At 31.5% G+C, this 15422-nt stretch overlaps 1 protein-coding gene across 1 annotated transcript in view; it reads left to right on the top strand.

Annotated features, from left to right (window-relative positions):
- Positions 1-15422, top strand: part of LOC134707922 (E3 ubiquitin-protein ligase UBR4-like) — a 117753-nt gene that overhangs the window by 82603 nt on the left and 19728 nt on the right. Inside the window, exons 87-104 of the mRNA XM_063568088.1 lie at positions 814-974; positions 1251-1362; positions 2237-2419; positions 2865-2949; positions 4346-4458; positions 5037-5166; positions 5513-5798; positions 6257-6398; positions 7196-7277; positions 8035-8208; positions 9666-9787; positions 10365-10518; positions 11411-11454; positions 11775-11858; positions 12305-12392; positions 13146-13227; positions 14493-14646; positions 15092-15217. Of these exons, the coding sequence (XP_063424158.1) occupies positions 814-974; positions 1251-1362; positions 2237-2419; positions 2865-2949; positions 4346-4458; positions 5037-5166; positions 5513-5798; positions 6257-6398; positions 7196-7277; positions 8035-8208; positions 9666-9787; positions 10365-10518; positions 11411-11454; positions 11775-11858; positions 12305-12392; positions 13146-13227; positions 14493-14646; positions 15092-15217 (2322 nt within the window). The remainder of the gene's footprint in view (positions 1-813; positions 975-1250; positions 1363-2236; positions 2420-2864; positions 2950-4345; positions 4459-5036; positions 5167-5512; positions 5799-6256; positions 6399-7195; positions 7278-8034; positions 8209-9665; positions 9788-10364; positions 10519-11410; positions 11455-11774; positions 11859-12304; positions 12393-13145; positions 13228-14492; positions 14647-15091; positions 15218-15422) is intronic.

The following is a 15422-nucleotide window of genomic DNA, read 5'->3' on the forward strand; positions in this document are numbered from 1 at the left end:
AGATTTGTTCTTATACTGTCAAACCTGTATGTAAAGGTCGCCCTCTGGGTAAAAAAAACTGACCTGAAAAGGAGCCTGTAATTCAGTGGTTGTCGTTTGTTTATGTGTAAAATATTTGTTTTTCAGTCATTTTTTTTACATAAATAAGGCCGTTAGTTTTCTCGCTTGAATTGTTTTACATTGTCTTATCGTGGCCTTTTATAGCTGACTATATGCGGTATGGGCTTTGCTCATTGTTGAAGGCCGTACGGTGACCTATAATTGTTAATGTTTGAGTCATTTTGATCTTCTGTGGATAGTTGTCTCATTGGCAATCATACCACATCTTTTTTTATATGAGCTTCAAATTGAGGGTACAAATGCATAGGTGTTAGTTAAGTGGGACTAGAAGTGTGTCACCTAACAAGGATAGTTTTTCACTTTCTTAGATGTGAACTTTATTACAGGTTTGACTGTACTCATGCAGGCATGTTTATACATTTCATGACCAATTTACCTCTTGGTTTATTCATCACTTGTACTTGATTTCTGACCAAGCCAATTCATATCATTAATTAAATAAAAATGTTAAAATATATGGCTTTATTCTTGATTTCTGTTTTAGTCATGACATGTTTTCATTAAACAGAATGGGTTTTCAAGGATTTTGTGGCCAATATGCTTTTAACTTTTTTTCATATAATTAGTGCCACAGTAATGAGATCTTAATGTTTAATTCTCACATCAAAAATTTTAAAATACAGCATTCACTGAATTTCTGAAAGATTTTCCTAATAGAATGCTTTATTAACCTGAAATTTAAACATTTTGCAGAAAGTACTAGCCAGTCGTAAAGAATTAGTAGAATATGATTGTCAGCAGAGAGAGGCTGTGTCTGCTGCGTCCCAGGTGTCACCTGTCACCAGCCCTAGGGATGATCCTATCATCAAGGCCAAACATGTGGCTCCTTGTAAACCAAAAATGGGAAAAGACAGGTATGTCAAAATATGTTTCATAGGCTGCATTTTTCTCTCTCTTTTCTCTTCTCCTGAGAGAAAAAATATTATATTGATATTTTAACAGATGATCATATCAATTTTTCATCCGTTTACAATGCAAACTGAATTTTGTTTTTTAGATTTGAGAAAGACAAGTAAAAGAAGTTGATAGAAAAGAAATAATAGTTAAATGATGCCAAGTAGTACTAAAATTGTTTCTTTATAGTACAATAATGTAAAGTTAAAACTATACCAAAGCCTTGTAATTTTCAGTGTGAAGGCCAGTAACTGTTATGGCTGTGCCAGCTCAGCCGTGGAACATTGTATTACACTTCTAAGAGCTCTTGTTACCAATACAAATCTCAGACAGATTCTCTGTGGACAGGTGAGGGTTTATCTCATATTTTGAAAAAGCTTTAGTTAGACATTTTTATGGAATAAATGTCATGTTATTAATGACTTTACTTGCTCAATTTGTTTAAAATTATAGTCAAAAGAATTGTTTGTAATATCAATTTCACCTCTATGTTAATGTTTTTCATATTTCCTTCCAAGCCAACCTCCATAGAATATAACCAGGCTTGCACAGACTCATGATTTCTAGAGTTATATGTTCAGGAATACATGTGGACCCAAGTTTTCAACCAGAGGGGTCCCCCTACTTGTAAAATCTTTCATATTTGTAGCTCCATAAAGGGGGAAACTGGGGCCAGTCTGATTCCCCTTTCCCATTTAATCTGCCTCTGAGGGACAGATGTGTCACATGGTCTTACTTGTATCTTCTGATCATCTGTCTCATATCCCACCATAGTCAATGCTATATGTTTGCCACTGGATATTAAGTGTCAATCCACCAATCAATGCTTTATATTAACTCATTACAGGGTATGATAAAAGAACTGATTGACTATAACTTACGTCATGGGTCATTACAAGTGAGAACCGAAGTACGATCATTACTCTGTCTCCTTACCACAATCAATCAATGCTTTATATTAACTCATTACAGGGTATGATAAAAGAACTGATTGACTATAACTTACGTCATGGGTCATTACAAGTGAGAACCGAAGTACGATCATTACTCTGTCTCCTTACCACAATCAATCAATGCTTTATATTAACTCATTACAGGGTATGATAAAAGAACTGATTGACTATAACTTACCTCATGGGTCATTACAAGTGAGGACAGAAGTACGATCATTACTCTGTCTCCTTACCACAATCAATCAATGCTTTATATTAACTCATTACAGGGTATGATAAAAGAACTGATTGACTATAACTTACGTCATGGGTCATTACAAGTGAGGACAGAAGTACGATCATTACTCTGTCTCCTTACCAAAGACAACAGACGAGGGACTGAAGAGATGAACAACCTGATTATGACCAGGATAGGCTCTGCTCTCAAGGGGTACTTGTCAAACCCAGATTTGGTAAGTTGGATTTTAAATTTAGAGAGGAAGAAAAAAAATATACTCTTGTTAGTCTCGCTATGTATAAAACAGAAGATGTGGTATGATTGCCAAGCAGACAGCTCTCCACAAGAGACCAAATAACGCAGAAATTAACAGCTATAGGTCTTGTATACTTTTATTCAGTTACATTTTATCCAATCATGTGTCCCTTTATTGTACCATGTAGTTGTTTACACTTGAGCTCTTGTCTATAATTTGAAGTTAGTTTGTTTATTTTAGTGATAGTTTTTAGCAGGACCAATACAAGATGAGAAAAAACAGTCAGTGAAAATAAATAAATATTAAATTTACAAATGAGCTCTCTTATTTGAATGAGTTTTGAATTTTAGATATTTGTTAATTTGAATGAGTTTTGAATTTTAAATGTTTGTTACTTTTATATCGTTGTTAATTTATATTTCAGGGATCGTCAGTACGACATGAGATACTACTACTAGCGACCTCTCTACAACAAGATGACAGTTGTTGGGAACAAAGGATTAGATGTGGTATGTTTTATTAACCATGTTGAATGGAAAAGTTTTTCACAATTTTTGATTTTCTTACTTATGATATAATTTTTTTGTTTAATGTTTATGAATTGCCTTGATGGCTTCTTGTAGTTTGAAAGTCTTGGGTCATGGCTTCAATCCCAGGCCGACGTTAACATTGGTACTTGCTGATCATTCACTAAGGGAGCCCTTTGTGTCAAAAGAATAAGTCCATGTTGGATGAAATGTCTTCTGCTGTGCTTATCCATTAGGCTTTACCACTTTAAAAATTTTCCATAAAATTACTTAATACTTACGCATACTTTTGTGCCTGTTAAAAGGGTGTAAAATAATTCTAAACTTCTCATCGTACAGAAATCAACCATTGGGATTGGAAGATTATATTATTATATTGTTAATCTTTGTCTTGCAATTTGCTGAATTTTCATCAATTTATTTTGCCTATTGTGTAAAGGGCAAAACATCTTCGATAAAAACAGCAACATGATTTCTCTAGGAATTGACTGAAATTTTTCATCATGTAATCAATTTAAAGAAATAAATTAGGAAAAAAAGAGATTGTTTGGACCATTGGTAATGTAAAAGGACAAAGACTCTTGAATATGGGCAGTAATAATCAGTTAAAATCTAGGTCAGAGAAAGTATCAAATTAGGTCAATCCTGAATTGAACTTGTATTAACTGTTAAACGATAACAAAGACAACAACACCCATCAATTACCGCATGGTAAGAGTTTATTCTGGTTGAGATGTTTCGCCAACAAAGGTGGCGTCTTCAGGACAATAATACATATGAAATCAAACAGTGAAGTACAAATTTTGCGGTGGTGTGGTTTGCTGAACAATAGAGGTTGTTATGATGATTTTACAGATATAAATAGAAATTGAAAGTAAAATAAGAATCTGGTATAGTTAAAAGTCATAGTTAGTCTATAAAGTTATTAACAATGTGGTTAGCTGCTATTCTTACACGTCTGTGTAGTTGTTCTTGTGGAGGTTTCTAGTGGTAATAATGTAGAAATGATAAAAATAGATCATAAAATGTCAGCTCATTTCTAAATTGGACAACACCCCTCAGGCCATCCTGTACCAATTCAACTGGCTTCACTCCAAGGAAGGTACTACTTCCAATTTTATTGGTAATAGGGTGAAGTGTATGATCGCCTCAATTTCAGGAATTGTAAATCTTGTTAGATTTGGTCATAAAAATTTACTTTGCTAATAAAGTGTCCGTAGATCAAGCTTTTCTTTATAAATATGTTATGTGGTTTATGTGGTTCATTTTTTTTTTCTGGTTCCTTCCTTTTTTCTAGTATTCCAAATTATTTTGACTTCATGTACTTATGTATGGTATGTTAATCTTCAGTGATAACTGTGTTTTGATATTTTGTCAGTGATGAGATTGTTCCTGATGGGTATGCAGATGAAGAACCCAGTAATTACAGACTGTGTCACTCTTCCATGTCTCAGGATACTACAACATCTGATGAAATCTGATAATAAAAAGGTATGTAATGTTACCAAGAATACATAACATTTTAAAGTGTATGAATCTTTTGGTGAAATCCTCTTAATTATGCTACAATATTGTTTGCCACAGATTATGGTGTTTTTACTGACATGTGACAATTTTAATATATTAAAAGAGTGGATAAAAAGCTAATAGAAGGCATTTAAGTTGTGTTTTGCTTTTAAAAAATTTAAAAAAAAATACAAATGTGAAAGAGGATATTTTTTGGGTAACATTTTTAGTTTCCAGTTTTATAATGCCAATGGTCAGTATTCAGTTAAAGATCACATTTGAACTATAAAGTATTTAATGCTTTGTCTAATGATTGATATAATTAAATAAGAAATTGCACATGAACAAAATATTTAAGTTTTATATTGTACCCCAAACATATACATATACCAATGTATTAATATAAATGTGCCCTTTATAGCTTGCTGTACAATGTTAGACCAGGAGGCTGTACTTTTACCTATAATGGTTTACTTTTATAAATTGTGACTTGGATGGCAGGTTGTCTCAATGGCACATACCATATCTACTCATATCTACTGTATGGTATATTCTATATTTAGGAGAAAATGGCTACAGAGGCAGAGCTGTTGAGACATCTCTCTGCTGATTTACATGTCAATAGTAAAAATTGGCTGACAGGAGATCCTAAACATTCCTTCCAAAACTGGAGGAAAATACTTCCCAAAAGAGGTAAGATTTGTAAAAAACTCATTTCAAAACTGGAGGAATAATCATGAATCCACAGTATATATTTATATTAATTGTGAATTATTTCTTGGAACTTTCAAATATGTCTCAACAAGTCATGAAAAAAACATAAAATTAGAAAATGACATGTATGTCGGAATGAAGATATTTATTAACTTTTCAGCAAAAAAAATTACAAAGAAAGATGACTCTATCCATCTACTTCTTTCTTTTTATTAAGAAATATTAAACTAAAAGAATTGAATATTTAACCTTGTAAAAGGAACAAATAATGTGGAAAACTAATTCAATGTAGGTGCCATGTCTTATTACAATTTATCTTTTTCAGTGACTCCAGAGAAACTTGAGGGAGAAAAGTCTGAGGCAAAGCCAGACCAGGAAGATACTAAAAAAGTCGCCAGAGCTCTTTATCTAACTGAGAAATATGTTGATAAATGGAGACAGAAAATGAGTAAGACCCCAGCTGTACACCTGAAACTGACACAAACAACATGGCTACAGCAAGCAATGTTTTCTCAGTCGTCTCGTTCTGCTAGACAGACTGCCTGTAACATTATAGAGTCCATTGCTCAGATTCCCAGTAGAAAGAAGGAGATTGTTGATATGTTAACAAAGTAAGTTTAGATTGTGTGTTGAAATGTATGCATTTTAAAATAAATCAAATATAACATTTCTAACCGGTTTCAAGAAATCTCATAAAATTGATTTATATTGGCATTGTTATAGTAAGATCTGTTGAGGAAACAATTCAATGACAATTTTATTTTCACATAGGTTAAGTAAATAAATAATATAATTTTTATTATGTATATGACTGCATATTCTAAGTTCTTTGAATACAGTTATTCTATGTCAGAAACCTATTATGTGTCAAATATTTAATTGCATTTCAAATTCGGACCTGTATCAAACACAAATATTTTGTCCATTATTGCCCCAAATGTTCAGTGTTGATCCTAAAGTCATAGCCAGCTGCGCTTAACGAGGCGCTTTATTATTTTCTGTTTTTTTATATTGCAAATGAATAAAACCAGCATAAGAATTTAATGACTGTTTTGTTTTGTTTCACCAGGTGTCTTGATGGAATTGGTAAAAGTGGTGAAAGTAGTTCAGAATTCTTAGCTTTGTACAAAAAGTTAATCCAACCAGCCCACTGGAAATATTACCTGGCTATCAAAGGTGTCATGTTACACCTGGGTGATCTTATTACAAAGGTATGTTATATTACCTGGCTATCAAAGGTGTCATGTTACACCTGGGTGACCTTATTACAAAGGTATGTTATATTACCTGGCTATCAAAGGTGTCATGTTACACCTGGGCGACCTTATTACATGGCTATGAAAGGTGTCATGTTACACCTGAGCGACTATTTCTCATAGTTGGAGTCTGTACATTTGCCTTTAATTGCTTATATCCACTTTATTTGAACTGTGGTTGTCTCATTGGTAATCATACCATATCTCCTTATTTTTATACTAATAACACATATGGATAGGGAACATTTTCATGCTTCTGAGTTTTCTAGTTGCACTTGCATGACTGTTTGACATGCACATTAAACTTGTAAATATATCTGATTGATTCTATCATTTAATGATTTACCTTGAAGATTTGTTATCATGAACTTTAAACTTAGCACACATGTTCCTGTCCATTATGATGAGGGCTTTAAAAAAAAAAAGAGGATTTTTCCCATGATCCCAAAGTATCTGAACATGGAAATGTTTCAAGTTGAAGCTGTGATTAAAGATTGTTTAACATGAAATTGAGATCACATCATATTGAAGCTTAGTAAACATGTCCATTATGATTTATTATTTTTAAATTGTGCTTTATTATGGTTTTATCCCAGATTTCAATCTTCAGTGAACATGGATTTTGTATTCACATCAATGGTCCATCTGATTTTTCCCTTTTCTATGCTATTGGGACTATTTATTTTGTACCCGTATTAGTAATTAAAAACTTTTTTTTTATGACAAAACACTGATTGATTTGTGTGTTTCAGGAAGTAGAGTTATTACAACATTTAGAAGAAACAACCCTAAGCTCTGACTTGGCTCAAGGATTTGCCCTCAAGTCTCTTACTGGTGAGTTACTTTATAAAATTAAAAAGTTTGCTCTGTGGTTGCAGTTACCAAGTACTGTTTATTGAAGTGTAAAGTTCTCACAGAGTGAAGATAGATTATATAAACAAAAACATGAGAACAGTCCAGTACTGATGTTGACTGATGCAATGATGGTTTCTGTATAAAGATACACAGAAAAATGATACAATATCGAGGATAATATTTTATTTATTTTTAGACAAGTTATAAATAATTTTATTGCATACAACACTCCTAATTACTTAGACACATATATCTTATGCATCCTCTCAGTTACATTTTTAAAAGTATCCAGCTGATCGTTGACCATCAAAAACATTTCTTTGTAACACGGCTGTTGTCAGGAAATTTTGGAAGCCTTTGTTTATTCATTTCCTTTTGTTTGGCACCAATTTTTTTATAGATTGAAGTTTATTGTTGATACTTGATTTATTGTTTTAACTAATGTGTCATATAAACCTTTAGGAAATATTATTTTTGTTGGTGTTGTAATTTTCCAGTAATTTCAAATAGTGTTTTTTTTTTTAAATACTTGACAATTAACAAATAATCAGAGGACATTTGATTTCATGGTTTTACCGAAGCCATCATACAAGCTTAATTTGTATTTCATTGAACATTTAAATTTGTGGTTCATTTAAACCTAGAGATAAGAAATAAAATTGGTACCCGACGAAAATAAATGAATCCACAGTAAAGTGTTTATTGGGAGTTACAAAACATTTTTTTGGTATTTCAGAGTTGTTAGCTCAGATTGTAGAACAAGATGTACTTAAACAACATTACAAAAACAAACTGGTAGGATATGTACTGAATGGCTACTTGTCTCTGAGGAAACTAGTGGTACAAAGAACTAAACTGATAGATGATACTCAGGATAAACTGTTAGAGTTACTGGAGGAACTCACAAGTGGTTAGTATGTCTTGTATTTTATTAAAAAAAACAAAAAAAAACACAAACTTAAAAGAAGTAGACTGTAAAAAATCTTTTATGCTTTTTTATTTAGTTCTTTTTCTAAAGTCATTTTAGTTAAATTGATATTGCTCATGCATTTGTAACATTTTTATTTTTAATAGATGCTGTAAGAAAGTCAAATTGCTAATGTTGATTCATTTATTTTCATGGGTATCAATTTTCCTTGATTTCTGAAAACTTGCATATTCATGGACATTTGATTTGGTGGTTTTGACAATGTCTGTATAGTGTATATGTTCCAGACCATATGAGTGTTTGGACCGGACTGTATACATATACTCATACGTATTTTACTTATAAATGGACTTAGTTTTTTCTGCGGGGAAACATTACAGTCACTCTGTGGTTAAAGTTTTTAGAATTTTAATAACTTTCTTAAACTATCCTTGGTTTGAACCAAATTTTGACAGAAGCTTGTTTATGATCATAAGATAGTATCCAGAAGTAAATTTTGTAAAAAAATAAATCCATTTTTTCCGTATTTTACTTTTAAATGGACTTAGTTTTTCTGCGGGGAAACATTACATTCACTCTGAGGTTAAAGTTTTTAAAATTTTAATAACTTTCTTAAACTATCCTGGGTTTGTACCAAACTTGGACAGAAGCTTATTTATGACCATAAGATAGTATCCAGAAGTAAATATTGTAAAAAGATAACTCCATTTTTTCTGTATTTTACTTTTAAATGGACTTAGACTTTCTTCCAGTTAACATTACATACAGTCGGCAGTTTAAGTTTTCAAAACATTAATTAGATTCATTAACTATCCTAGATTTTTACCAAACTTGGACAGGAGCTTCTTACAATCAAAAGATAGTATCAAGAGGATTTTTTTTATTGATTTTTTTCCTCATTTTTTGTTGAGCCTGTGATTTACATCAAAAGTAGGCGAGACACTGGGTTCCGCGGAACCCTTACAAATTTTTATCTAATAAACTTGAATAACATTTTAATATTAGTCCGACCATACACATACAGTCCGACCGTATGAGTATTTTGAAATATGCGTACAGTCCAAATACTCATACTGTCTGGAACATATACAAAGCCTATTGAAAAGATGTTATTCGTTGAACATTAGAATTCGTGGTTCACCTGTACCAACGAGAGCCACGAAAATTGGTATCCAACGTAAAATAATGAATCCACAGTATTCTACTCTTTATTTCAACATTTTTTCCCCAGTAATATGTATGTTTACTGGCAGTTTAGAACAGAGACAGTTAAAGTAATATTTGTCATCATCAAATGCCCAGTTAACAGTAACTGCCTGATGTGGGTAAAATTTTAAACAAACACATGTCAGTTAGATTGTTAAAGTTTTAAAGCCATATTTTTTTATGTGGATGTAGTAATTATGTTAGGGTCTAACTGCTTTCATTATATAAAACAGGTACAGAGTCAGAGACTAAGGAGTTTATGCAGGTCTGTGTGAAGACAGTGAAGAAATATCCTTGTGATGATTACAGATCGCCAGTCTTCATCTTTGAGAGGCTCTGTAGTATTATTTTCCCTGTAAGTCAAACCCAAATAAAAGAATAGAACCAGCTATTTGAATATCAATGTTCATTATTTTATCTGTACATGAAGTTCCATGAGCAATGCATCGACCATATTCAGTTTCAGCAATTATTTTTTTTTTACTTGGCATTAAGTTTTATCAGAAGTTATTGAGGTGTTACCACTATCAATTAGGACTTTGATGGATGCAAATCAATTTTACTGGCATTTCAGAAGAAAAGAGCTAATAAATTCAAAATTTGCCATCATCAATTGTCCTTTTTACAGGTAGCAACTACTTGATTACATTACTATATTTTCCTAGTATAAATGAAATACTCATAAAATGTTCTAAATTATAAAAAAAAAATATATGTAAACCTCTTTTGTAATTGCACAATGATGTCAATGATTTTCTGATGTCAGCTGTGGATTTAATAGCAAATCATTTTCAACGGAAATGGACTTTTTATTGATTTTGAAATTCATATTCCAACTCGAACAAGAACACAATTAAAAGTTAAAAAAGATAAGTTTTTAACATTCCAATGCCAATAAATTCAAATATTTATGATTTTTAAAAAAATTACAGGAGGAAAACGATGTAGAAGAATTTCTTCTTATACTTGAGAAGGACCCACAACAAGAAGACTTCCTGCAGGGAAGGATGCTGGGTAATCCATACAGCTGTAATGAGCCAGGTCTAGGGCCTCTGATGAGAGATGTCAAGAACAAAATCTGTCAAGGTAGGTTTTTGAAATAAAGTCTATTATGTTCAGTTATATAAACTCTAAAGGATCATGCATAATTCGGTGCATTATGTTTGCGTGCATTACCATTACAATTGCGCGCAAAAATCATTACGTTTACATGCAGGTTTTGATTACAATTGCGCACACATCTTTTTTTACTGGTAAACTCAGGTAAAATACAGGTAATAATACTTTTTTATTTATAGTTTGTTCAATTATTTACAAGTATAAGTACTCATTCCGTTAGTCTTTGTTCCTTGCTCACCAACGATGAGGTGGAAGTGGGATTTCGAGCAAGATAAGTCCATTTTATTATGCAAAACACTTAATTCTAGAAATATATACAGATGAAAATGTTAAAATGTTAAAACATGCCGAAACTCCATGTCTGTACCTTTGTGTAACTTTAAAAACTAACTTAAATTATTTACTAATTTTAAAAACGATCACTATTAGTTGAAACACTTTTCATCCTGAAATATTCACAATGAAGTACCATGTATGCCTTAGTCTTTTACTACGGAGTTTATAATGATCACTTTATAATTGGCTTTAGAGTTGAATATGAACAAAATGTAATTTGAATTAATTAATATTTTCAAAATTATTAATTGATAGTCATATTTATTATGAAAATTAAAAAAATATATAGCCAATTACAATTTGTTTATTTATTTATATTTTTACCTGAGTTTACTTGTAAAATGAATGTGTGCAAATGTAATCAAAAGCTGCACGCAAACGTAGTTCGCCCGAATATTTCAGTTTATAAGATAAAGGTTTGAAAAGAGGAAAGATATGATTTTATTACACAAATGCTGTATTAATATTAAAAGAGGAGCATCAAAATTCCAAGAAAGTTATTATTACTGTATTCTAATTACAGATTGTGAACTGGTTGCCCTCCTTGAAGATGACAATGGAATGGAGGTAAGTTATTAAATATTTCCACATCCCTCCCCCACCTTAAATACTTTTTTGCTACTTTAAAACATAAGACCAGATGATTTATAAATTAAAGCAGATTTAGATCATATATTCAACTGCAGAAACGTGTGTTGTTTCTAACAAATTCAATGTTTTATACTGTAGTACTTTCAAATTTACTGAAGAAATGGAACAATTATTTTTATAAATTACCTATTTATTTGACAGGCTATGAAAGTAAATTGTTCTCAATCCCTTGCTAAACAAACTTAATTTATTGTTTGAATCCATAAATTTACCAATGATTTAATGAATATTTACAGTTATTGGTGAATAAGAAAATCATCAGCCTTGACCTACCTGTGAAGGAGGTGTATAAGAAAGTCTGGGCTCCTGAACATGGAGAGGTAAAACTATACAAAACATTGCACCTGCTACTTTTAACATATTTGATATATCACTGGAGTCTCAACCTCTCAGATTAGACAGCAAATGTGTCCCTTTTTTGTGATTTTAGAGCTATTCCTTTAAAAGAAGTAAACAAATTGGTATTGAAATGTTTGAATATAGGTAAACTTTAAATATAATAATTCATCAAAGGCAAATTTTGTGATAATTTTTTTTTAAAAGTTTTCCTATGAACTTCTGTATCAACTGTACCTATGATACTGGGGGAAATAAAATTTCAATTTCTCAGTATTGTAACTTGCATGTATAGAAATGGCTTTATATTATTTTTATAGGGCGAACCAATGCCTGTTATCTACAGAATATGATACTGGGGGAAATAAAATTTCAATTTCTCAGTATTGTAACTTGCATGTATAGAAATGGCTTTATATTATTTTTATAGGGCGAACCAATGCCTGTTATCTACAGAATGAGAGGTCTACTAGGGGATGCTACTGAGGACATGGTTAACTCCCTTGATTCAAAAACGGGTAAGTTCATTGCCATAGCATGTATTTAATAATACATTAAATTCATAAATTATTGCTTTGTTTTTATTATTGTAGAACAGAGTTATAATTGCAATAATTTAAATTCACTTTTTTTAATATGAATTAAACAGGATTTTTCTCAGTATCGCAAAAAAATAGAATTTCATTTAAGTCTAAATTAACAAAATCTCAATAATAAATGCACACAATAATTTCTGAATTCACAGTAATTGATAATAGTAAAGGAGTTTGTACCATATTTTAATACATGGTCAATGAAAAAACCCACCAGAATGTAAGTACAATGTTCTTGGTAATAAAGTTATCAAAGTTACCAAAGAGAGGCCAAAAGTAGTAAAGGGATATTCAAACCCATTTGTCAAAAACAAACAGACAATTCCATGGCAACAAAACGCAAAACAATTAAAAAATCAACAGCATGCAAAACATAACATAGAAAACTAAATACTGTGCAACAGAAACCAAACCAATAAGAGGTGGTGATCTCATGTTCTCTGGATTAGTAAGCAGATCCTGCTCCACTTGTGGCACCCTTGTTATTAGTGTGCATATGTAGAATTTATATGCATCTGACTTCTCATAGGATAGTTATATTGTTGTAAAAATCATTGAGAAATTAGTTGAAAAAAATGATTGTGTTATGTAATGTACTATTAATTTGCATTAAAAAAGTTAAGTTGTAAAATAAAACCTTTGACAAAGTTGTAAAATATAACCATATCACTTTTACAGAGGAAGATGTTGACAAAGAGGAGGTGTACAAGATGGGTAGTGTCTTAAATGAGGGGGATGGTCTCAGAGTTATGCTGGAGAGGTATATAACATACTCATATTTGACTTGTCTGTTTCAGAGACATAAAAGCTATATATAAGAATGTTTCATTTTGTTTTCTGTTGGTAGATAGAGTGACCCATGTTCGTCCCATAGTTTGTTCACTCTGTCAATTTTGAAACGAGAGAAAAAAATGCTTTTTGAGGATACTTTATTTCAGCATTTGTCATTTGCTCAAAGTTCCTTAATTCTTACATAAAAAACTCATGAAAATTGTTAACCAACAGAAATGAGTGGGAAGTATTACAATCTCTGTATGTTCGGATTAGGAATAATGTGACTGTACAAGATAAAACGGCCAGGAAGATAGCTAAGACATTTTGACTAACATTGTAAAAGGTTGTCAACAGAAGAAATTTGGTCTCATTTTTTTTTAAATTTTTTTTTTATAGTTTTTGAAAAAGGGGGAGGGTTAAAAAAAAATATGGAATTTTGACTTGCAATTTTCAAAACTGGAAACCCTAAAAATTGACAGAAATTTGAAATACAATTAGAAAGTAAATTGATAATTAAATTTCAAAATATCTACTGTATCATTTTTTTTGCTATAAAATTGAGAATGGAAATGGGGAATGTGTCAAAGAGACAACAACCCGACCAAATAAAAAACAAGAGCAAAAGGTCACCAACAGGTCTTCAATGTAGCGAGAAATTCGCACACCCGGAGGCGTCCTTCAACTGACCCCTAAACAAATATATACTAGTCCAGTGATAATGAACGCCATACTAATTTCCAAATTGTACACAAGAAACTAAAATTAAAATAATACAAGACTAACAAAGGCCAGAGGCTCCTGACTTGGGACAGGCGCAAAAATGCGGCAGGGTTAAACATGTTTGTGAGATCTCAACCCTCCCCCTATACCTCTAACCAATGTAGAAAAGTAAACGCATAACAATACTCACATTAAAATTTAGTTCAAGAGAAGTCAGAGTCTGATGTCAGAAGATGTAACCAAAGAAAATAAACAAAATGACAATAATACATAAATAGCAACAGACTACTAGCAGTTAGCTGACATGCCAGCTCCAGACTTCAATTAAACTGACTGAAAGATTATGATTTCATCATATGAACATCAGGCACAATCCTTCCCGTTAGGGGTTTAGTATCATACCATCATAACATATATGAGAAGAACATAACCCGTGTTATATACTGATATTTAAAATAAATTTTTAGTTTCAATTGATAAAATTGTGTTATAATCAATTGAATTATTAGTAAGATGTGATTTTTTTTTCAGACTTGCTTCCATCAAAGATCTTGTTCTTGGTAAACAATTGATGACTGTTTTGTTGAAGTTATTCAGTTATGCTGTAAATGTTAAAGCCAATAGACTGGAGCTCCTAAGACCTGAAATGAATACACTGACTGTTATGCTTGGGGCACTCAACTTGGTAAGATATCCTTAAAACTTGATCTCTTGAAAAACATTGAAAATGATTTAATATTTAAATTTAATGTTAAAATAAAAAATGAAATATCTTCTTCCAGTTTGTGTCAAAATTATGAATGTTAGGTTGGAAACATAGGGATAATTTCAAGATGAATTAAAATAACAAAGAGTAAAAAAACATTTCCATGTACTATGGGAATTATAAGAGCTGTGCAAGGGGGTATTGGTTAAGGGAATTTGAGAAAAGAAATGTGTTTTAAATTATATAATTGTACCTTAGTGATCTGCTTTTATGGATTCTATCATAAAAAAAAACATTATTTTTAGAAATCATCCTTAATAACTGAACAAATGTGATATTTTCTGCTGTTTGATCAAGTTGTTGTCTCTTTGACACACTTCTCAGTTACCATTTCATGATTTAAGAGATAACTGTTTTTCTATAGGCCTTGTGGGCAGAACAAGAGAGTGGTACTAGTGCTACTAAAGGACAGACTATAACTGAACAGGTTCTACAGATCATGGAGGTTATACTTTTAGAAGCCAGCAATCAACCCGCTGAAAAGTTTAGGGTAATACATTTTACACTGTAGTTAATAACTGAGTCTGAAAATGTTTGGATAATATATTTTAGACTGTAGCTTATTACTGAATTTGAGAGCAGGTTTAAAAAAGTTTGGATAATATGAAAATAAATGACTTAGACATATTTTTAATAAAATACTGTGGATATTCATTTAGTTTTTTGATGTACCAATTTTTAGTGAATTCAGGAAA

Source organism: Mytilus trossulus, chromosome 2 (genome assembly GCF_036588685.1).
Source record: "Mytilus trossulus isolate FHL-02 chromosome 2, PNRI_Mtr1.1.1.hap1, whole genome shotgun sequence".
NCBI lineage: Eukaryota > Metazoa > Mollusca > Bivalvia > Mytilida > Mytilidae > Mytilus > Mytilus trossulus.